This window comes from Chionomys nivalis, chromosome 9, assembly GCF_950005125.1.
Source record: "Chionomys nivalis chromosome 9, mChiNiv1.1, whole genome shotgun sequence".
Taxonomy (NCBI): domain Eukaryota; kingdom Metazoa; phylum Chordata; class Mammalia; order Rodentia; family Cricetidae; genus Chionomys; species Chionomys nivalis.
In genome coordinates this window covers 65,455,933-65,481,749 of record NC_080094.1, presented here as the reverse complement: position 1 = coordinate 65,481,749, position 25,817 = coordinate 65,455,933, and the positions used below count along the sequence as shown (strand labels likewise).

At 36.3% G+C, this 25,817-nt stretch overlaps 1 protein-coding gene across 4 annotated transcripts in view; it reads right to left on the bottom strand.

The window, feature by feature from the left end:
• Mettl15 (methyltransferase 15, mitochondrial 12S rRNA N4-cytidine) overlaps positions 1-25,817 on the bottom strand; it is a 175,956-nt gene that overhangs the window by 87,445 nt on the left and 62,694 nt on the right. For all 4 annotated transcript variants that reach the window (XM_057781042.1, XM_057781040.1, XM_057781043.1 and 1 more), the window contains exon 4: positions 15,041-15,177. In XM_057781042.1, coding sequence (XP_057637025.1) covers positions 15,041-15,177 — 137 coding nt within the window. The remainder of the gene's footprint in view (positions 1-15,040; positions 15,178-25,817) is intronic.

The following is a 25,817-nucleotide window of genomic DNA, read 5'->3' as shown; positions in this document are numbered from 1 at the left end:
GAGTGCTGGCATTACAAGTGTGTGCCCCACTGTTCGGCTCAGAATGTAACTCTTAATTAAGCTTTTATATTAACATTTTAGTGTAGGAACTGGAATGTTAATACTAGCAAAAGAGAAGAAAAAGAAAAATAGAACAAAATGGTTTCCTTTCCAATAATATAATTAAAAATTTAGAGTATGTCTATAACTGTTTTGTCTCTATATATGTATGTATGACATATAAATGTCTGGTGCCCTCAGAGGTCAGAAAAGGACACTGGATGCCATGTAACTGGAGTTACAGATGGTTGTGAACCAGTATTGTGTGCTAGGAACCGAATCTGGGTCCTATGTAAGATCAACAATTACTCTTAACTACTGAGACACCCCTTCAGTCCCCCCAAAATAATACAATTTATTACATAATACCATGCGATCAAATCAGGTATAAACAAACATATAAAGAGCTTAAGTGAAAAAAATACAGGTAAAACAAAACATCTGATTTTGAGGTGTTTTTCAACTTTGATGGTTTTAACAGTAACAGATGTCTCTTTTGTTGCTAAGAGAAGATGTCCAAGCAAGAAAAATCATGGAGCTGACTCTAATCACCTGAAACTTGTACGGACATCTGGGCTTTCTGCCTTTAAATTTATTAATGAGATGAAAGTGTCAATTGGGTCATAAAGTTTAATATAATTATCTTTCAAATCATAAAGGATTCATTTAATAACAGAGACTTGTAATACAGAAATTATGGCAGTGATAAGATACCTGGAAAACAATAGGAAGAACTGAGGTGGTCCAGCCAACCATGTCTTGCAAAGGGTGGGCTGATTCCTGGGATTATATACTGCAGCTGCTTAGGGTGGCCTCCCTGGGAGTAGCACTACTAACCCTATAAGATCCCTGGCTGAACCCTTGACAAAAGCATGGAGCAGATCAATACTACATTCCTTCTTTATAATTCCTCAACATGCTAATATTTGTTCTGCCATTAAAAAAAAAATCAACAAAATGCCAATATTTATGCTGTTATTTAAGATCAAAAGATGCAAAAATCTATATAAAAAAAACTGGAGTTTTGTAAGTTTAAGCAATGGGAAGTCACTGATAAATGTTAAAGCAATGACAAATTAGTTAACTTAGAATAAAGGAAATTACCACATGGCACAGTAATCTGCTTTTAAAGAAAGGGGTTTTTTACATTCTAGGAATGATACCCTTTACATTAGAATTAGAATTAGAATTAGAGTTTGCTATTTGAAGCCCATTCTTTGACTTACTGTTTCTATGATCTCTGTGCAGAGTATTAAGACTATTCCAATTGAATTCAAGAAGTGTAGAAGGAGCTGTGGGCAGGCCTGCTTTTTGTCCCACCCAGCTCCCGCTCGGCTAGCTTAGCCCCAGAAATAACAACACACAAACTGTATTCATTTAAACACTGCCTGGCCCATTATATCTAGCCTCTTCTTGGCTAACTCTCATATCTTGCTTAACCCATGTTTAGTAATCTGTAGCACCACGAGGTGGTGTCCTACCCAGAAAGATTCAGCATGTCTGACCTGCGTCCATCTTGGGCTGGAGCTTCATCGCATCTGACCTAGAGAGGAGAGGCATGGCAATTGCCTCATTTCCTCCCAGCATTCTGTTCTGTTTACTCCACCGACCTAAGGGCTGGCCTATCAAATGGGCCAAGGCAGTTTCTTTATTAACCAATGAAATTAACTCCTCCATCAAAGAAGCAGAATTTGAACACAAACTAGAGTTCAATGTCAGTCTTGTGTTTAAGGAGCTCATACTCTACAATAGAGACAGCATCAAGCACAAGAACATAGCAACTGAACATAACTAGCAGATGAAAGAATGCAGAGAGATTTATTTAGGGCAGTGACAGGGTGGGGGTAATAATTATCAATGTTTAGGTATATTTTAATTCTGAGGCTTGGAAAGGTTTACTGAATGAAGGAAAGAGATCTGTATGACCAGCCCCAAAGAACAAATATTAGAAGAAGAGAAAAAAGTGACCAATAAGGAGCTTAGAAATGTGATCCAGGAAGAAAGAAAATCAAATAATCCAGGTATAAAGGAAGGAAAACATGGTCCACTATGTCACAAGGCACTGAAGTAAGGGAATGGACCAAGCCTGGCATCACCATATTGATTAAGCCAGATGTGAGTTTGTGGTGTGTTATAGTTAAATGGTTTACTTAGAAATAAAGAAAAGTTTTAGTTTACACTCCAATTCCTTGGACACACGAGATAAACTTGAAACTTCAAGCTCAGGATAGCTATTATTCTATTTTTTCCCAATGATGTAGATATGCTACACTAATAAGGGAAAAAAATAGGTCAAGCCCTGTTAGGTATTCACAGTGTGGGTGGAAATCCTTTGACAAACTTTCTGGGGATGCCTCTAACATGGGAATTGCTGTGGAGACTGCAGCAGAAAAAGATAAAATTCTCTCAGTAGCTCTATGTCTAACAAATAAACCCTTTCACATCTGATAAAAGGAAGGTTAGAAAGCATCCAAAAGTGTTCCAATAACCAATAGGATTGCAAAGTTTTAATGCAAAAAATCCAATGCTGAGCCTACACATTGAACATAATATAATTCTCTGAATACAACTGTTGAAATTATGTTTGAAGATATTAACTGTGTTAATATAAAATGTGCTTTGTATTTTACATTATTAATCCTGTCATATTTAATTATTAAGTGATAATAAAGTACCATATAATACTTTCTTTCTATTTCAAATAAATGATTTTTACATATAAGAGTTTGAAATGCTAAATTTTAATGTTTTTGAACTCTGTTAAAATATAGGAGATTAGCATTACTGGGGACTAAAGTAAAATTTTTTTATAATATGATATAAAACATTTTGTAATGACTATACAAACATGCATACAGAAAGACAGGCATAGACAAAAGTCTCCATTAAAAAAAAAAAGCTCAAGGCAAAAGAGTAGTGATAACCAGTTTCTGCAAAGTACATGTTGTTACTATGGACCAGAGTTTGGGATCTTTGGAAGGCAGGCTATATTAACAAGATGTGTCACATAATATTCCTGAATGAATATTTAATGAGAAATTTTATCTGATGTTTGCCCCTTGTTCTTTCTAGAATCTAGATATATTTAAAATGTTAACTATGGTTTGAAGATTTAGGAGAGTTCTATTTACATTGCTAAATGGAAGACAAGGTAAAATTAGTACATAAAAGTCTTCTTATATAAACTAGATACCAAAAATGGAAATCATCACTTACTTTTCCATCCAGATAGACACACATTTGATAACAAGCAAGTATCTACTATATGCCATTAATTGTACAAGACACAGTCATACTTTAAAGATCATATGACATATGTAATTAAACAAACAGAATACGGTAAGATCTCGAATAAATGTTGCATAATTTGTGATACAGAATAAAGGAGGCACATTTAAATCAAATTGGAATTTTCTTAATGGTTTTATGGAAAATACGACTTTGCTTTAGAAAGATGGAGTAAGTAAGTTGTATAGAGGATTATTTCAACATTAATTTAAAGCAATCAGTAACACATTTAATAGGCCAATGGTAACTTGTTATTGAATGTAACTTGTACAATGAAATCTTCACGATAGGCCATATATAAAAGGCTCATTTTCATAAACATTAGTTACAATGGTACTAGAACTTCATTTAATGTTCAGCCACCTTTATAAAATCACTCAGTACATTTCCTTAACACCCAAGACAGAGTCCTAAAGCTTGTTACTCTCTTGTAAACACCTATTCAATATCTGTATTTCCTGATAGAATAAGAAGGGATTATGTGGATCCTTTTATCTAGGTGAAAGCCCAAAAGATGGTTTAATATGTATCCCAAAATACAGTTGCATGAACTGAATTAAGTAAGTACTGGAGAAGATGAGAGTACACATTCCAAACATAATTTAAATTTAGCTTCAGAATGTACTTGGGACTTCCCACCCATAGATTTACATTCTGAGCCTCACAAAAGTTTACTCACCTATTAGATAATGAGCTCTCCTTGTACTATGAGGAGCTGATCTTGGGCTTGTCAACATTCCCCAGGCCAAGCCGATGGCCTCATAGCCAGGAGGCAGTAAAATGGATGCTGAATTGTGCATTAAACATATATTCTGCTCTCCCAGGGGGGAAAGAAAGTCACAATACGAAACTAGATAATCTAATCCAGCAGCTGTTGGTTTCAGTTTTACTTTAAATATCAGGCAAAAATGGGAGAAGAAAGAAAAGGAGGATTACACATGTAATTAGAGTGCACTCATTTTAATTTAATTACTCTATGATGTCTGAAAAAATATAACTATTGTTTTCATTCTTTTAATAGCTTAGAAGTGAAAACATAAAGACTTCTACTAAAATTTTTCTCATATGTAATAAAATATGCCTCTAAATATATACTGTTTACCCAAGATAAAATGAAGTCTTTCTAGGTATAGCAAGTGTTATAACGAGCAAGCTGCTGCTATTCTAATCTTCTACCATATGGGTATGTTCAAATGACGTAGGCAATGAAAATGGATTATCTCAATTTGGTGAGGGTAATTCATTTTCTCAGAGTTATCATAATATAAATATAATTTGCATTTCAAACATGCATGTTAAATTCCATGAATCAGTTTTCTAAATTTTTAAGCCAAATATTCTATGAATAAATCTATAACACTAATTGGGAGCCAGTGTAGATGTATTAAAATATAGGTCTACAATGAAACTTACATTTGTTAGGAAATAAAAGCCAAAATGTATTTGCAATAAGCAAAGCATGTCCTTTTATATTAGTAATGCCCTAAATAATAATTGATGTAATTTGTATAATTAGGCTTACAGAAAATTTAAGCTTCAGAACCAAAAGTTAAAAGCAAAACCCAGAAAATCTTAAACTTTCTTCAATGAAGAAAATAATATATTTTAACAAGTCAGCATGATGTGCATATAGAAGAAAGGAATCAAAGAACAAAGACTCATGGGAAATAATTCATGTTTGCCTTTTTCTTGCTGTGAAAATTTTCTTTTTTATATATTAGTTTTTAAGTTAGCATTAAAACAATGAAGATTATGATGGCATTTTTATGCATAACTCATTCTATGCCAACCCTCATCATACTCCACATCCCTGATTCCCTCTTTCTGCCCCATTCAGTTGTCCTTTTTGCTTTATGCATAGAAAAGAATCTCATAAAATATGAGCTACTCAGGACACAAGGCAAGAATAATGGAGAAACAATAACAAAAAATTTTCCAGAAACAGAGAAGAATACTCTTAAATTTCCTATAGAAGTGCAAAGGGATCTTGTTAGTCAAGGCAATCTCAGGAAGGGAGTTAGTGAAGGTGCCACAATACCCAATCTCAAACTACAAAGCCACAGTAGTAAGAACAGCAAAGTTTTAGCTAAAACAGTCCCACAGTCCAGTGGCCTGAGGCTGAATCAGCCACCTGCTATTCACAAAACCACCACCACCATAGGCAGAGTGAAAAGGGATACTGAGAGTCAGGTGGCAGAAGCGTGAGCAAGGGACAACATAGCAGGTGACAGTATTGCTCTACTTTCCAAAGGAAGATGTGAACAAGTGCCAATACGCTAGATAACCAGCAAAGACAGACCTAGGAACTGATCCCACACAAGTCCTGATGGGAAATTATGTGATGTTGTTAGGGAACTCCTCACTTACAGGAATGTGAGGAGCTTTTTTGAGGAGAATGGGTGATCTCAAAAGTCCGAATTCCCGCCCTAACTCAGGTGACAATTGCTAAGAGCAGCATAAATGGAGCCCTCCACAGGAGTTACACTTCTCTTTTCTATTTACCATAGTATCTCCTAAGACTACACAGGGCAGGCAGGATTCATGAGTCCTTGGGGAGCAAGTGTCTGCCCAGTTCTTAGACGGTGTGTCAATAGGCTTGATCTTGTGGGACTGCTTGTGGGTAATAACCACTGCTCTGATGATAAGGCTACATCATATCTACAATGTATGTGCAAATGCTAAAATCAAAACCATTATTTTACATGTCAATTTTAAAAATTAATTTTAAAATGTAAATCAGAGAGGGGTAAAAAAAATTGATATAATTTAGTGGAGTCATACTTGGAGTTGTGAACGGTTCTCTCAGTCTGTTCATGGTGCTCTAAGGAGCCACAGACTTGAATAAGCTACAACACAGGGATGTGTTCCATACTGAAGGTCAGAAAGTCTAAGCTGAAGTTATCTTCAGTTCAGTTTCTCCTAAGGGCATGTCTTATCCTCAAAAGGGGACATCTTACTGTGTCCTATCGAGTATAAGAAGCAAAAATGAAGGTTGTAGCCTTAAAGTAGATGGACAGGTACTTTCCTTCAACTTTTATAAAGGCCACTAAGCCCATTCCAGGGACTCTGCTATCATGCTGCAATTACTTCAAAACAGATACCATATAGGTTTTCAAACGGGCTTTAGTGTCTGTTAGAGTCCCTCCTATTTACTCCTCTCTTCCTATTCAATCCTTCTAGTCTAACTTCCCCTTTATCTCTATACAACACTACCATCTATTTTTCTTCCTTTAGAGATCCTCTCCACCCTGCACCCATCCCAATTCCTTACTAGGTAAATAACCTCAGTGGATAATTGGATTGTAGCACAGATGATAACTGAAAGCTTAAAAGTTAACATCCAGGGACTGGAGAAATGGTTCACCAGTTAAGAGCACTGGCTGCTCTTCCGGAGAACTTGGGTTCAATTCTCAGCACCAATATGGCAGCTTACAACTGTCTGTAACTCCAACTCCAGAAGTTCTGACACTTTCTCACAGATAGGTGTGTGAAAGCAAAATACCTATGCACATAAAATAAAAATAAAAATAAAGCCAACATCCACAGAGGAGAAAACATATATTTGTCTTTTTGGTCTGGGCTATCTCTTCCACCCCCAACCAAATGTTATATATACCTCCTGGCAAAGGGAACATCAGTTTTTTCCAGTGTATTATATCAACCACACTCCAGGGTAGGCTCCATGTCTATGAGTAGTTGGCCAACACAAAATGAATGCCATGGTTTTGTTTTTGTTTTTGACTTTTATGGGCTTTTTATTTTGTTATTCTTGTCCTTTAAATTATTCTGTTTGTGTACTTTGGTCATAGACAGAAGGTAACTAACAATAGACTGAAAATATTTTCATTTCTCAGTCACCTATTAGAGCTTCTACTTTCTCTGGGCGGTGGAAGCACACGCCTTTAATCCAGCACCAGGGAGGCATAAGCAGTTGGATATCTATAAACTTGAGTCCAGTCTAGTCTACAGAACTAGTTCAGGGACAACCAAGGCTACACAAAGAAATCTTGTCTCAAAAAATAAACACCCCAAATCAATCAAACACACACACAAACAAAAAACTGCTAAAGTAACAAAAAAAGAAGTTCTACTTCCTGTTAACAGTCTCTAGCTTCACATTTTAATGGAATTCTAAAAGTTCTGACAAATTTATACCAAAGTAGCTATCAATGAATCATTATTGAAAAGCACACAATTAATTAAAAAACAATGAGACTTGTAATTTTTTTTCTTTTTGGTAACTAGACTGTGGTTCTAAGTATGAACTTGTCAATAAGGACATCATGCCATACTGTCAAAAGCTAGAGAAAGCGTGGGACAGAACTTAATATTATAATACAATTGGGTCTGATCCCTCAAGAATTCTTAGTCATGTGACTTGGCAAGTATAAAGAAAGTAGTCTAACCCCCTATATCACCATGTCATATAGAAAGAACAGTTTATTAGTTTCTAATTGAAAACCTATAGTATTGAAAGGCAAACACATGATCAGTAATTCTACCCATAATCTTCTACTTCATGGTCTACCTCGTGGATAAATGACTTCATCTTGGAAACATACATTTGTTCACTGGTTTATGAGCCCAAACAGTTCATATTCTTTTACTCCCTGTTCATCCTCTGTGTGTAGAAATAAAATTGTTACAAATTTTCCATTGTAACATCTACCTCGTTTCCTTCTTCAGGTAGAACTCTGGGGCAAGAATGCAGCTTCCTCACATCTAACTCTATCATTTACCAGTCAGAAAAAAGTCAGTTACTCAACCTTTCGGTTCGGAAGTTTTCTCATCTTAAAATAAGATAACAATGGCGCCTACTATAGTCTGAAACATCCCTTCCAAGTTCACTGCTTGAATACTTACTTCATCTAGTTGTGCTGTATTGGGAAGCTTATCTCCTTCAGGAGGCAGGATCAAACTGGCAAAAGGAGATATCCATGAGCAAGCTTTTGAAGTTCTGGCTCTCTGATTCCTTGTGCATTGCTGGGCCTAATTTCTCATAGCAAGAACTTAGCCACTACACCATGAACTAAATGCGTCAAAATCACAAGTCAAAACTAATCTAATCTATCCTCTTGTGGTTTCTGTCATGTATTTGGTCACAGTGAAACAAAAGAAACTAATACAATACCAGACAGCTATAAATCCTGAGATAATCAGGTTTAGCAACCTACTTAATATGTCTTTTTAATAAGTCATGAAACTGATTTGGGGGTCTTAATCAGCATTTTATGGAATGGAATGGAAGAAATAAGAATATTAAGTATTATATGAAGTTAAATTAAGGTTACTTCTAATGAAGCAATTTTGTTAAAATATTTTCCTATATTCTATTTATCTGTTCAAAATGTACATTTTTGTTTTAGAAATATATTTAATCTAAAATTTTTCACACAATGTATTTTGATCACGTTCCCCCCCCCCCCAGAGCCTCGCCATGATCCTGCCCATCCAATTATATGACATGATATCATTGAACTGCAGATTGTGGTCTATTACCTTTTCATATATTTTTGATAACACAAAGATGTCTAAAAAAGGATGTTGTAAAAATAACCTTTGCCCATGGGATATCAACATTATAGCATAAGTTATTTTTTGTGAAAGTAAAACCATTGAACTTTGGTTTAAAAATACCAAGACTTGATGACTATGTCTATTTCATAAGCCTGCATTGTACTAACTAGCTTTCATGAAGTTTCCAAGTCCTGAGAGCTATAAAGAAATTAAAACCTGTAGCTTATATCATCACTAAGCTTACCATGCAAGGCAAAATAGATAGGAACAAAATAATTTCATAAGCACTTAATTATGGTCATGATCATGACAGTTAATAAGTACAGTATGTTCGAAGGTAACATGATATCAGTATTATTCTAGTCTAGAACATCTGTGATGAGTTCCAGAGGAAATGAATTTCAGCCATGACCAGATGAATGCTATCTTGATAAAGGAAGCAGGACTGTTAGAACAGGACAGAATGTTTATAAGTAGTAGAACAGAATATTTAAAGATCCTTCACAGTGAAGAGAATAGCACATTGAAAGGAAGCATAAAACAAGTCATCAGAGCAGACAGAAGAGAGAGATGCTAAAGAGGTAAACTAGGGCTGATCATGCATAACCTTGTTCAAGATTTTGTACTTAAGAGCAATGGAAAAGCACAAGATATTTAAACTATGGAACTATTTTAATTATATTTGTGTTTTATCAGAACTGTGAATGCTGTATAAAGTTAATGGAGAAAACCTTGCAAAGGATCCAGAACAGTTGGAGACTAGGGATTACCATTGTCTCGCAGATATTCTCATATGAGATAGCTAATCTTACCAACCTAATGGTACAGATAATCATCTAAGTTAGTGAAGCTCGTCTCTGGGTACAGTGTATTAATTAATGGGGGAGCATGTGTGCCCTGAATGTAGTGAGTACCATCTTATAGGTGAGGGCCAGAAGGAATAAACAAGAAAAGGATGTCTTTTAGGTAGTGTAGGGATTCTCTTTTTCTGCTTCCTGGAGACTATGACCTGAGTGAGCTGCTATGAAAACCAGGCTCACCTGCTTTGGCTTTGACTGAGAATATAACTAAATTATGTCCAGTCACTGTCATTTGGTTGAGAATGCATAAAAATTAACCTGAAGCCATGAATTAAAGACTTGCCCCCTTTTTGACTTCATATGCAAATATGACAAAAATTGAGAAATAGCAGTGTAACAAGAGAAGGCAAATGTCAAACATCTAGTGTAAAGACGATAAATACATAATTATGGGTATATTGCATCATACAGATAAATTCTCTAATTACATCGCTATGCAGGAAACTTTTGAAATAAAGCTAGGCTTTTAAAAATGTCTTAAAAATACAATAATGAAATCAGCATAATTTATATTTCACTCTTCAAACATTTTTCTATCTTTTCTGGACTTAATATATGGAACGCATCTTGTTCCTCCAGAAATTAGAAAGAAGCCTACATGTGGTTAAATTGCCTTCAACATCCATCTTCCAGTGCCCTACTGCTCCAGTTTCAATGTGTTTCCTTAGTGCAGTCTTCGGAGGAACTGGGGAAAGGTCCAGTTTCCAAACAGCAGGTAATCTAACATGTCATCTCTTCTGAAAGAGCTAAGCTTGGTTAACAGAACAATCAGCATTTGTCTGAATTGTTCAGTTTTCAGAGAAAATGCTTGGTTTTGATCGCGTAAATAATATAAAAAATTTCAGAAGTGTAAAATGTTTTAAAATGACAGCAACATAAATACATAAAAAGAAGTAATTACCTTTACTTTCTCAAAAGATATTCATACTAAAATAACAAATTACTTATTCCACTATATTCTCTAAAATAAATTGTGGTTACTTCCTTCAAGAAGATAATATTCCAATAAACATCCAGTATTCCCAGAAATGACTTCCATTCAAATTTTTCATTGTATACATTTTATACTATTGATACAATAAGGTATTTATGTATGCATGTACACACTGTATATATATAATATACATCGTATATTATAATTTACATGAATATGCAAAGATGCGATCATATAAATATAGCTTCTTTTAAATGTCGTTCCCTTCTCTAAGCTTCCTGTCAACTATGCATACAATATATATACACTGTTGAAGCCTAAAGAAGGGTCTTGTTAGGCACTTCCTCTTTTATTAGGCAACTTTCATTTTTTAAAAAAAGCATATCTTTATATTAATATTAGAAATATCCTTTAAAATGATATGTTCCCTATATCCTCACAAGCAAAAATGTTCTTCTCCACAGAGTACCACTCTAATTTCATTCCCCATAGTGTACAACTATAATTTCATTACCTCCATTACCGCTACTTTGTTGAGACAATTTTTTTCAAATCTGTGAAGAAATCTAACAAGAATTTTTATGTCCATTTTAACAATTGGATTTTGTGGTCTTCTTATCAAGTTTTAAAAATTCATTCTATATTAACATATTAATCCTTTTATATTTCATTTTAAATTTTTCTGTTTAAAAACTAGTGTGTTACTTTATAACCAGGTCTTTTCATTTTATAGAATATTTTTTCTAAATTATGATTCATAGATCTGTGACTGTAGTTAGGCTAATTTCTCAAACCTATGTTCTTCCGTCAGTTTACTTTTAGGAACTTTATTGCCACCTTTTTCATACATTTTCCCTCTGTTGGAAGTCACTGGGTTTTTAAAATTTTTTTATTGATTTTTATTGAGCTCTACAGTTTTCTCTGTTCCCCTCCCTGCATCTCCCCTCCCCTTCAAGCCTCTCCCAAGGTCCCCATGTTACCAATTTACTCAGATTTTGTCTTTTTCTACTTCCCATGTAGATTAGATCCATGTATGCTTCTCTCAGGGTCCTCATTGTTGTCTAGGTTCTCTGGGATTGTGGTTTGTGGGCTGCTTTTCTTTGCTTTATGTTTAAAACCACCCATGTGTGAGTACATATGATAATGGAAGCACTTCTTAATGTAATAGAAAAACAAAGGGTCATTGTTTTCTGTAAAGCTAAAAGGCAGATCAGTCCTATATTAATAATGTGCTATCTTATCAATAAGCACACACATCTTTGTCTTTTTTAAGCTGGTTTTACTTATTGGAATCTGTCTCCAGGCTCTCAAACACTCCCTGGGACTCATGACAATGCCCTCCTAACCCATTAGTCTTCACAGCATCACCTGACTTCTGCAGTAAATGTCTCCTCTGCTTGTTATTCAAAACGGTGCTCTTCCTATCTACTATAAATGAATATCACATCATTCAAATAAAAAACAAATATCAGTTAAGATGAAATTAAGATGCTTAATGGATAAATGTTTTTCAGAAAAAAAGGGGGTTTCAAAAATAGTACTTCCACCCCCAAACAAATACGTTTCTGTTTGTTCAGATCTTGTACTGCAGTTAATAAAGTTACACTTTAAATAAAACATTGATAAACTTGTTATTAACAATTTTATTTACTTTTAGGGCTTCTTGTGAATGGAGTTTTTTTATTTTTCTTTTATTTATTTATTTTATTCTTTTTTAATTAAAATTTCTGCCTCCTCCCCGTTTCCCATTTCCCTCCCCCTCCTCCCACACATTGCCCCCTCCCCCCACTCCCTTCCCCCTCTCCCCACTCCTCTCCCCCTCCCCCCACTCCATTCCCCCTCCCTCTAGGTACTGAAGAGCAGTCCAAATTCCCTGCCCTGCAAGAAGTCCAAGATCCTCCCACTTCTATCTAGGTCCAGGAAGGTGAGCATCCAAACAGGCTAGGCTCCCACAAAGCCAGTTCATGTATTAGGATCGAAACCTAGTGACATTATCCTTGGCTTCTCATCAGCCTTCATTGTCCGTCATGTTCAGAGAGTCCGGTTTCATCCCATGCTTATTCAGTCCCAGTCCAGCTGGTCTTGGTGGGCTCCCAATAGATCAGTTCCACTGTCACAGTGGGTGGGTGCACCCCTCGTGGTCCTGACTTCCTTGCTCATGTTCTCCCTCCTTCTGCTCCTCATTTGGACCTTAAGAGCTCAGTCCGTTGCGTGAATGGAGTTTTTATACCATTTCCTGTATTAGGTATTTAAATTTACATGGATTTCCAAGTTTATAGCTATTTTATCATATCATATGCAGTTTTTTATTGTTAATTATGCATACATGTATGTGTGTGTGAATGTGTGCTGGGTGGGAGTAAGGTACATGTGTGAGTGTAGCTGTCGGCAGAATACAGAAAATTGGATTTTCTGGGGTTGTGTTACGGGTGGTTGTGAACTGCCCTACATGGGTTCTGGGAACTGAAAAGGGATCCTTTGCTTTTGACTGATAAGCCATATTTGGCCTATTTTGGGAGATCTTAACTATAGGTCAAATAACTATAAAAGAAAAGATGAGTGAATATTTTTCAAATTTCTTATTTACTTTTGTAAGGCATTTTGAAATTATAAATATAAAAGCAGAAATTATGTAAATTGCTTAAAGGAATATTTACTTTTACAGAAATTGTCATTAGCCCATTTCTTAGACAGTATTTTATATTTAGATTATTTTCTTATGCCAGCAAGATGGCTCATTGCTGTTGAACAACAATCCCTAAGTTTGAGCCTGTGGACTCACATTGTAGAGAGAACTGACTCTCACAAGGTGTTCTCTAACTTCTAAATATGTACTGTGGTACACACATGCAAAAGCAGTAATCAAGTAAATGTAAATCAAAATTATTTTGCTGATATTCATTTGTTTAACTTGAATATTTTTAATAAAAACAGCTAGATGATTATTATTTCTTTTAAACATTTATATGTCTAACATTAATAGCTTCCATGTCTACAAAGCGAAAAATATTATGCTTGGTAAAATAAAATCCACTTAAAAATAAGTACTTCTATGTATGTTACATTGCAGAATGGAGAAAGGTTTAAAAAATAAAAGAATAACAATTTGTTGTTGAACTACATTTTCTTATTATTTCTAGAAGAAGAAAGAAAATGGGATCGAGCCAAGAGACTTCCAGAAGAATGTACATTACTGAAAAATTCATTGAAAGTGTGAATCTTCCTCTTTAGATCTGCAAAATCTGCTGAGAGAGTGGAAAAGACGCCCCTCCTCTCCCGAGTGCAGAATACTATACTCTCAGACTCTGGATAAACCTGCCCATGGCCATACTGTGCTGTTTCACCAGCCATGCCGTCCCATTGCTAGACAGTGGTAAGCAACAGTTGAACTCCTCTCAAATTCCATTCTATTTTCCTGATTCCAGGTGCGGAGTGTGAGAGAATAACATTCTCGTTGGCTGAAAATAGTTCTTATACTTGGAAGCAGTCGCCCAAGACACTGTCTCTTCTAGAATAAAGTATTACAAATACCATACGATACAGATTTTACTATGTAAGCCACCGTATTCTTTAATGATTGCTCAGTAAGACAATATTTAGGATGTGCTGTGTGTGTCCACATATGAGGGTCCATGTGAGTGTGCATGCCAAGGCATGTATGGGAAGATAAGAGATCAGTGGAAGACTTGCAGTTAGCTCTGTCCTTTCACCAAGTGAGAGTCATTGACTGAACTCAGGTAGTCAGGCTTGGAGGCATGCACACTAGCCTGCTGGACCAACTCTGTGATCCTATTTGTTTTAAAGGGGGCAGAGTGAGAGTCTACTAGTTCTGACTAAAGGATAAATCACTACATATGAATTGGAGAAAATTCAGAGAAAGCAGGTGCAATATTGTGAGATACAGATACTCTGTGAGATGTCACATGTTATTCAGCTAAACTTATAGCAAGTAATTTTTGCATTGTATTATATTGTGTAATATTTTGAGAAGATATCTTGATATCCTTCCCAGGCTCAAGATTTAGATCAGCATGTCTCTGCTTAGTGAGCAGTATATACTTGAGGCAAATGTCACTAAATACAGCTAACAAGAGTGATTTCCTGACAATATTTTCATTGTCAAATTATTCTTTGTGGAAATTTCAACATATAGTTAATCTTACATACTGGAGTCCTTTATATTTTATTCCCACAAATTTAGAAAGTATGTGTGCATTAATGGCATTGCTTTATGTGCACTATAAACACATTTACATTAATTCTTTCTTTTGCAGTGACGGATGTGAACAGTGAAATAGCCAGTAATGAAAAAATAGACCAACAGTCAAGGTAAAGCAAATTCCAGAAAGATAAACCAAACTTGGTAGAACTTAGCACCAAAGTTAAATAGAGAGTTACTTACGGATACACTTGCGAAAGCTGCTTGGCTATTGCATAGGCTGTTGGGTCTCGGTCTAAAGCATAGACAGTAATATCTGGTTCCTTCTGCAGAATAGCTTTTGTGTGTCCTCCTGCACCAAATGTCATATCTAGAAAGACCTTACCAAAATAAAAAACAATTACTCTTTAGCAATGAACATAACATTGTTTTCAACTACTTTATTTTGCAGAAGTAGACAGCTTTAAAGATAGGAACAAACATAAAATTAGTATTGTTTGCCCTAAATTCAAATTTTCAGAATTAAGACTTGGCTTTATTTTGAGCAGTAAGTGTTTCATCAGAATAGCAGTAAGATTCACTGGAAAACCAAGACACATTAATATTTCCCATGAGGTCAAATTGGCCACAGTGCTGTGATGCTAGCTTTAGTACTTTATAGCTAGCTGAAAACTAGCAATGTTTCTAATAACTTCTCATTATTGGAGATAGCGTAAAATTGGTGTGGTTCATAGCATAATGATTTTATTAAATACTTGAACGAAATCTAGATATATTCATGAAGGTGGGAATGGGATTAGATATTTCTAAAAACAGTCATAGAACAAATATAATAAAATCTGAAAAATAAAAAAATAACAAATACAAGACAAAAAAGTCGAAGGCTTCTTATATCTAACACATAAGACAAATTCTAAGCTTGTCATTAAATTAGGTACATATCTTTGGAAAAAAACCACCAAAGTAACACAATTCTAATACCTTTAAATGTCTCCATCGCTTAGAAGCAAGAATAATAAAAGACATCAAAGAAACAGTCTGAGCAGGTTATATTCATGTAATAAATACGTACATTGTCTTTATTTTATATTACCAGTGACCTAATTGAAATAGCCCACAAAACTAAATGTGTGACATTGGGAGGGTGTTCAGAGACTTCCCTAACTTCCAAACCAGTCCTAAACTACAAATTTGTACCCTTTCTTATGGTCCAGATCTGGTGTACTGCTCAACTGTAATTTTACAATTCTCTTTAAAATGTGGGCAAACAAGATCACTAAGAAGACTGAAATCTAGTTCTTACAATGTATGTCTAAAAAGATACACACTTTTAAAGATATGTATCTAACTATATTCTAGTGTTCTGGTAGAATTATTGCAAATCTTTCACTCTCCAAAAAGTCATGGTTTGGATGAGAAATAATATTCAATGTAGTGATGTTGGATACAATGATAACCTAAGATTATCAACCAGAGTTAAAATATATTTAAGTACACATGTTAAAAACTGTATATACAAACTTCACAAGAAGGGAAGTCCCTGTGTCTGTTATTTTAACATTAAAACCTACTTAATTTGGAATAAATCTTCTCACTAAAATAGAAAGAACATGGCCATAAAACAGAATGTGAACTAAACATGGGGAAAAAAGTATACAAGCAGCACTGACAATTTTTTAATTTATGTATTTCATGTAGTATGTATATATCATTTATGTTTCTGTATGACATATCTGTTTGCATGTATATAGATGTGTGGGTGTGTGTGGGTGGATACATTTGCCTGGCTTTATGTAGGTCCTGCGGCTTCAAACTAAGTATTTCACACACATATGAAAAGTTGTTTTTACATTTAGCCATTTCTCCAGACCGACATAAAACATTTTCAGAATTTAACATTATACTTCTATCAGCATTGGCACAAAAAGCATGGCTATATATTATATACCACTTTAGATAGCAATTTTACATTTTAAGAGATTCATAGTTAGAGGAGCTGTAAATAGCTCAGCAGTAAAGAGCATTGGTTGCTCTTCAAGTGGCCCCTGTTTCAGTTCCCAGCACCCACCTGGAAGCTGACAACCACCTGTAACTGGAGTTAGAGAGAATCCAAAGCTTCCTTCTGCCTTCTCCAAGCATCAAGAATGTGTACTGTGCTCACACATACATGCCAACATGAACACATGCACATGAAATATAAGCAAATAAATAATGTAAAGAAGAAAAACACACACAAATCTCATGGTCAAATGACAGCATTTCCCAAAGCAGACCTTCAGGCACTTAGTGAATAGGCAAAACAGGATCCTCTAAGTTACAAATCTCCTTATCCATCCTTACCTGTGTTTTAAAGTCATGATTTCAGTCTAACTTAAACAAAGAACTTTCCCCAAACAAAGCTCATATGTATAAACATCAAAAACTTGTTAGAACACTGGATTTAAATAAACAATTTTCACATGATTAACTTTTCCCAAGTCAAATATATCCGAAGCAGTTTTTTTAAATGGTATATTCTCCTTATTCAAAGATATTCTGAAATATGTAAGATGATTATAATTTACATGTTTATTTTTTAATATATCATGATTATATTCTTAGAGACGTACTACCAATAAAGAAGGTTTCTGCAGGTGAAGAAAAGTCATTTATTACTAGCCAAATGTAACACAGCAAGCATAAAGCAAAAGATAAATGGGATTTATGAAATAAGAAGTGAACCCTACCACATTTTGGGTGAATGGGTGACCAAGCCATCACTTTGCACTTCTAAAATTATAATAGACAATAATTTTTTATTCTCATGGATAATTAATATAGCAATAGGCCACATTTTTCATTTTCACAAGTTGATAATAAACAAGGAAATTTTATTATGGATGTACCCTTTCCTTAGAAATTTACAAAACAAATCAACATGAATGTTTCAAATTACCCTTTCCATAAACCTCCTCTATAAATATGTCACAATTCTAATCTCATGCTACAACTTAATTTAAAAAAATCAAACTTGCTATTGATACTGACTATGTTCTCAATAATTCATTTATGAGCTCCATAGCCCTGGTCATATCATTCTAGCTCTCTGAGCTCCAGGGGTTTGACGTGATTATAGAGTTTATCAAGCATGAAAGTTATCCTGTTTCTCTAAGGAAAACTCAGGGGGAAAGAATGAACAAGTAGAAATATTTGGCTTTTTGGGAAAAAAAAAAACAACTCAGATGAGAGATAACAGTTTAAGATGATAACAGCAACTGAGAGGAGACCAGCTCTGCCTGAATAGCTCCAACTCTTCCAGTATGCCTTCTGAACAAAGTACAAGGAGTAGAAAACAAATAAAAACATGAATCTCATAACCTGAATCACAGCAGAAGTGGCATTGTACCTGTTAAACAAGGAAGTTAAACTGTTCGTAGATCAGGCATCCCCACTGGGATCGATTAGGTCCTACGGAAGGATGTCTTTAATCCATGTTTCCTCCTCACCTCTCTCCATTCTAAACCTCTGGGCCTCTAACTCTTCTTCCTCCTCCCATCCATCCCACTCCTTGTGCCAGGATGAGTTCCGAGGTGTGCTTAATTATGTCCTGCACTCTTCCTTCTCTTTTTAGGCAAATGTTTTTAGAATATATATTTCTTGTGAGTTTTTTCAGCACAGGAAAAAATATATGTTTTATAATTCCTATCTCTTTGAAACCACCAAAACCATTTTATTGCAAAGAAGCATCTTTTAGTAAAAATAGAAAATGCTGTTTAAGCAGCAAAGAAACTATATTTAAGAAGAGATATTTTTCTGAAGTTGGACAGAGGAAAGAGAAAAAGATGCACAAGTTGTGACTTGACTAGTATAAAACGAGAGCAGTTTCCTGAAAGACAACTCAAAAGGAGAGCCCCAAGTTATGGATTCCCTGGAGTTCATGTTTTGTTTGGTGAGTATGTACAAGCAGAGCAAAGGAGTCTGGAAAATTCACTGGGGATGAAGTGAGTGATGTGCTTGTTGATATGATGTGAACAAAGGAGCTAAGGGTCCGAATGCCACCACATAGAAGCAGGGGATACTGAGGGCATCAGTCAAGAAACAGCTGTCAAATTTAGGACTCAGTACTGGAAGTGCACAGCAAAAGTTATAAACTGCTCCAGAGATTCAAACTGTTATTTAACAATAACACTGTTTCATTAAAAAAGAGAACTCTTTGAGAACATTAATAATTTATAATTCACTATAATGTTTAATTCTGTTAACAGTATGTTTTGTCAGTCAGCAACCTTTACATTTAAAATGAAAAAAATAAGCATTTTCTGGCTTTAGATTAACTGTTTTTGATGTAATACAATTAAATGATATTTTATATCTATAATCATCTAAAATCAAAGAATCCTGCTCTGCTTATTTCCTTCAAAGTGAATTAACAATTGAATCATAGCTATAGATCTGATTTGGACACAGGACAGGAAAAAATTTCAGAAAAAAATGGTATAACTAAATATTCTAATCCTTCAACTATGAGGAAAGAGATCCAGAAGGAAGCTGATTGAGGGCAATGTTAATATCAAACCTGTCATCCCATAATACTCTCCTGTCAGAATTATATCACTAAAACACAAATGATTTTCTCTCTTTCTTTTTTTTTCATTTTACTTTATTTTATCTTTGTAAATAGGATTTCTCTGTGCAGTTCTGGCTGTCCTGGAACTCTCTCTGTTGACCAGGCTGGCCTAGAACTCAGAGATCCACCTACCTCTGCCTCCCCAGTCCTGGGATTAAAGGCATGCGCCCCTGCCACCTGGTTTATGGGCATGGGCTAAGTACAAGCTTTGCTTCATATTGTCTCCATCATACTGAAAAACAACAGCTAGTCTACCATTTCATTTTGTTCAGAGTGTTTATGAAGATAAGCCAGCTGAACATATTCCAAAAACAAACAAGTGTTTTGCATGTTGCCTGGTATAAATATTGCTTGTTATTGTCACAGACTCTGATGAAGACAGTGCTCACAGGTTATAGCTTTAAGGTTGTTTTTTTTTTATTTAAAAAGAGTAACCAAAATTAAACATTAAAACCAAAAAAAGACATGGATGTATAAAGCTAATAATCACAAATAATTTTAATGTAATTTCCTACTCATACAAACTTTTGTGTTTCTGGACTATACCTCGCCTTTTATTTGACTGTTTCCTGTGTTTTGAAGTCCCTAAGACTTTGGTAATGCTCCTCACTGAAGACGGAAAGTGATACAGACTAGTGTATCTGAAATCATCAGCAGGGACTAGGAAATTTATAAATTGATTTCTTTTCAATATAGCAGTTCTAATCATTAAAATAAAATCACATTGGAACACCATTGCTAAAATTGGACATGAAGAAATTTTTAGCCATGAACAGCATGAGGGCAGATCTCCCAATTACATTTTCCTAATGTTGATTAGTCATTTCCAATCTGTGCAAGATTTTTAATAGTAAGTTACCAACTGAATTTGGAAACAATATGGCCTGGCTTAACTTTAAGATATCTTCCTAAGAATTTTTTCCTGGTAATTTTTAATTTTGACTTTTATTTTATTTTTAAGAAATAAAGTGCTGGATTTCCAAACTCCACCTAATATTTAGTGGTAGGTCTCTGTCTCTGCCTCTATCAGTTCCTGGTTGGTGCCGCTCTGATGACAATGGGGCCAGGCACCAATATGGTCACAGGAGATGGCCAGTTCATCTAATCTGGGGTCCTTCCCATAGAATTCTGGGGGATTCCCCGTGCCAGGCTTCCACTGACCCTGAAATGTACCCACAGCACTCTCCCACTCCGTGCCCTAGCAACCTGATTGCTCATGTTCTCATCACCACTTGCCCTCAGTCCACTTAGGAAACATCTTCTATTTCCTCTTCCCAGAAAGATCTGGGTGTGCGGTGCGCACTCTCCTTGCTACCGAGTCTCTCTGGGTCTGTAGACTATAGCATTATTATACTTTCTTTTACAGCTAATATTCACTTATGAGTGATTATGTACCATGTGTGTCTTCATTTGTCTGGGTACCTCATTCAGGATCATTTTCTCCAGTTCCATCAGAGTAGAAAGATGTGTAGGAGCCAGAGCAGTCAAGAACATGACATAAATAATTTATATTGGTATGGATTTTAAGGTCAATTTTGTTATATGTATATGTATTTCTGATCTTGATTAAGGTATTGTGATTGTGTAGTTCATTTAAAAATATAATGTATAATTAGAAAATATAGGTTGTTAATGAATAATCATCAATAATAGTAAAGCTTGTAGTTATGTTAGTTAGATTTTCTAGATATATAGAGATATATTTCAGTTAGATAGGCATTCTTCATATCTTTCAAGGACTGCAGAATATGGCATTTAAAATATTTTAATAACTTAGGGTTTTTCAGGACAATGAGACACATCTGCTCCTGGCAGCACCAATCTACTTCAAGAGGAAGATGGGCATCGAAGAGGCTCCTTATGGAGTTGGTTAGCCATTTGGACAAGAAACTGCTCTTGCCTGGACTGTTGTGGGACACAGAGAACCCGCAGAGAGAGGACTGCTGAACTTGCCTAAAGGTGAGATGATCTTTCGCTCTTCCTGACTCATGAAAGAGTCTGCAAAATATTCTACAGGGCACAGCAGATAGTGACTGAACTGTCTTTAAAATTTCCTGCTTCATAAAAAAGTCTGCTGGATACTATGGGCCTGTAGGCTAAAGATGGATGCCCCAACGGTAGAAAAGAACTTTGGGTGACTGTCCAGACAGCGAATGTCTCTGTCATTTCTAGAGTTTTGGACTTCTTGTTTGCTTAGGTAATATTATATCCTTCTGGAGTCTTTGATGGAGATAAAGAATAAATAGATAGTTATAGTTTTCCTTAGTTATGATAAAAGATAAAATAGGTATAAATATTGTAACTGTAATTCTTGCTTTATAACTGTTTTGCTATATGTAATTGTACTATGTTAAAATAAAAGCCTTTCTTTTTTGTTTAAACAGAAAAAGGGGAAATGATGGAGGAGGGTCATCTTTCTATCTGTTGTTTCATTGGTTAATTAATAAAGAAAACTGCTTGGCCTTTGATAAGACAGAAAATTAGGTAGGCAGAGTAAACAGAACAGAATGCTGGGAGAAAGAAGGCAGTGAGCCAGACACCATGCCTCTCCTCTCTGAGACGGAAGCAGGTTAAGAATCTCCCTGGTAAGCCACCAGCTCATGGTGCTACAAAGATTACTAAAAATGGGTTAATCAAGATGTGAGAATTAGCCAATAAGAGGCTAGAACTAATGGGCCAAAGCAGTGTTTAAAGAATACAGTTTCCGTGTAATTATTTCGGGCCATAAGCTAGCCAGGCGGCTGGGAGCCGGGCGGAACACAGCCCACTGCTCCAAACAACACAAAAAACCTCACAGAATCAACTAACTGCAGTGGCTGAACCAACCAACAATCAGGGAGCCTGCATGAGAATGACTTAAGCACTCTGCATATATGATACAGGTGTGTAGCTTGGTCCTCTATGGGACCCCTAACAGTGGGAACAGGGGCTGTCTCCGACTCTTTTACTTTTGGGATCCTATTCATCATACTGGGTTGCATTTTCAAGCCTTAATACACAGGGAGGTGCATGGCTTCAGGTTACTGAAGGATTGCAGAAGTTACTTATTACACGGTTAGATGTCCAGCACTCATTGAATGTTATGCAACAGTGTTCTCTGGATAAGGAATAATTGTTTCTGTCTTGACTTGACCACAGCTGTCACTTTCAAAAGAGCCCTCTCACAAGATTGGGCTACCTAACATTCCCTCCTGGGAAAAACTCACCAGATACATGAGGCACAAGAAGGGTACAACAACAGTCTCTAAATCTTAAAAACTCGTATAATTTTTATAAATCCTCAAAAACAATCTCATCTCACTGAAGTGTAGAATGAGATTACTTCAAAAAATTAGACTTAGAGGCACAATTAGGACAGAAGCAGAAATGATATACATACTTCTTGTGTGGGGGAGGTGTGTTTATGTGTGTGCTCAGCCATGCATATATGTGGATGTGTAGGGCAGAATTCAACTTTGAGTGCTTTTCTATATCACTTTCTGCCTCAGTTTGTGATGCTAGCCTGGGACTTGGAGTTGTGGCTGGAATAACTGGGTGTCCAGCCCGTAGAACCTATCCATCTCTAACCTAATTACTGGAGATACAGAAATGCTGTACCATGCCAAGCTTTTATGCATCTGCTACAGAATTTGTACAGAATTTGGACTCACAAGTCTTCATGCTTGTGAAACAAGCACTTTGCCCACTGAGCCATCTCTCCAGCTAAAACAAGTATTTCTTCTTTGTTCCTTCCATAATTGCCACCAGGCCTTGAGCTAGACACAATGACAGGGATCTATAATCTTGGCACCCAGGACTTGGAAAGTTGATAGAGGCATACCTTCAGTTCTAGATCTATATAGCAAGCACCACATAACAAAACTATGACTCAACTTTACAAATGAAAATGTTAATGGCATAACCTTTTTACACCAGAAGAAAATGGAGAGTATGAGAAGATGCTGGTATCCTGACAAAAATGGCAAACTATCTTCAAAATTTCACTGTGGACCATGGGCATGATGCTGTACACCTGAACACCCCCACAGACTTCATATCTGGTGGATCGGCTGGGTAGCTGTTGCTTGACGGGTACTGCCAGTCAAACAGTCACTCTGACGTCCTCTAAAACTCACAGGCATTCATTCCGCGGTGCAGGAAGAGTCTAATAGAACAGCAGCTGACTGCACAGCTACACTCTGACCTGGCAAACGAAACTATGCCAATGTAGATTTAGGGAAGACATTATTCCTCTACAGCAGCAGCTCTCAACCTGTGGGTTATGACACTTTTGGAAAACCTCTATCTCCGAATATATTTACATTATCATTCATAACAGTAGCAGAGTTATAATCACAAAGTAGTAACAAAAATAATTTTATGGTTGGGGGTCACCACAAAATGAGGAACTGTATTAAAGGGCCACAGCCTTAGGAACCATAGTCCATCAGATGCATGATTACCTTTCACCTTACTAAAATTAATCAAGATGTCTAATATTTTCCCCTCATTAATCTGGTTTCTAAATGTTGCCCTACAGGGTGATAACAGAGGAGATCCAGTGGCCAGCCTCTAAACTTAAGCTGCCCAATAAAAAGCTTCACAAACTCTTGAGCCAAACCAACAGCCTTCACGTGGCACATGCCTTACAGTGGGACAATGGTGTCAAAGAAATTATTAACCTTGCTGACCCCCGGGACAAAGTTTGCCAAGGGTTCTTTGGATTTTTTTTTTTTTTTGGCCTGTTATCTTCCTTCCTACATTAAAAACAAACCTGCCCTGTCTATTTCTTAATGACAATCTTGGAATTATATTAATACTAACAGTCTCAGCTTTACATATTACAGATGCTACCTCATGAGCCAAGTCATTAAATGGCTGTTGTATGTTCTCTGCCATTGTTTAAGTTTTATCCTGACCTCTTACCAACCTTCCTCTTAGGCACTCTACTGAGCCTCCCACATCTTTCATTTGCCAGTTCAAAGCAGTTACAGCAGTGTTGGTTCCCAGCCTCCTAAGAGCAGTTAGTGTGGCCCCTGAGAGAAGGGGGACTAGGACTTAAAGAGACTACTAGTAAGTACACAGATAAGAATACACATAGATGGATAATAAAGATGGCGATGTTTCAGCTTCTTCCCTCCTCTACTAACCTGAGGAAAAAGTCTAGAAAGCTTTCTCCCCAGGCAGTAGGGCCCCATTGCAGGAGGACCAACCTAAGAAGTTTAAGGCCAGATTCATGTTAACCTCAACCTTCTGGGCCTAATCCGCCTCCCTGGCTTTTGTCAAACTGACCGGCCCCAAGGCAGAGTTTGTCAAAGACCTTTAATACCCCCAGGGCTTGAAGAGAAACTGGACTTTGGCTTCCTGAGCACCGCTCTACGTTGCAGGTGGTCACTCTCTTTATGCCTTACCTTTATATGTGTATATTTTAACTTTAGTGAAAGCCTCTTCTCACTGGCAGTTGAATAAGAAATACAAGAAAAAATATTACAAAAGGAATTTAGCTGTGTAATCCTAATTATTTTGATGTTGTAAATTTGAAGCAGAAGTGAGGGGCACTTCTGGAGAAAGACTGTGAAAAGAATACTAAAATATTAAAATCTGCAGCTACAATAGTTCAGTAATTCATAGTATTAGCAAAGAAGATTGATTTCAAACAACACTTAAAAACATCAAATTCTAATTATACCTTAAAAACATATCCTAAAAAACTCAAAGCACGTAAAAAATGCCGAATTATTTGATTACAAATACACTACGAAGCAGCCTGGGGGAATACTAAGGCCCTGGAGGTGACTAAGCATGCATTTGCAACATGGAATATAGAGGAGAATCTGAAATATAATTGGAGAGAAATGAACTTTCCAACAAAGTTATTCAGACATTCTGATAAAAAGTAATGCGTGGCTACGTATTAAAACCGGACTCACGGAACATAGCGGACAATGAGGACTACTAAGAACTCATGAACAATGGCAATGGGTTTTTGATCCTATTGCACGTACTGGCTTTGTGGGAGCCTATGTAGTTTGGATGCTCACCTTACTAGACCTGGATGGAGGTAGGTGGTCCTTGGACCTCCCACAGGGCAGGGAACCCTGATTGCTCTTTGGGCTGATGAGGGAGGGGGACTTGATTGGGGGAGGGGGGAAATGGAAAGCAGCAGGGGGGAAGAGGCAGAAATCTTTAAGAAATAAATTAATTAATTAATTAAAAAAAAAAGTAATGCGTGGGGCTAGTTCCAGACCCGCTGCCCATGACACTGAGTCACCTTTGCCTGGTAAGTCATTTCTTCTCTTCCTCCCTTCTCCCAACATCCTAATGAGAAGGCAAATGCATAAGCCTAGCTCCCCACCTAGAGCCTGGGGTAACTCTTTGTTAAGTGACCACTTCCACAGGTAAGCTCTTTCTTCCCTTTTCCATTCCCTCCACCAG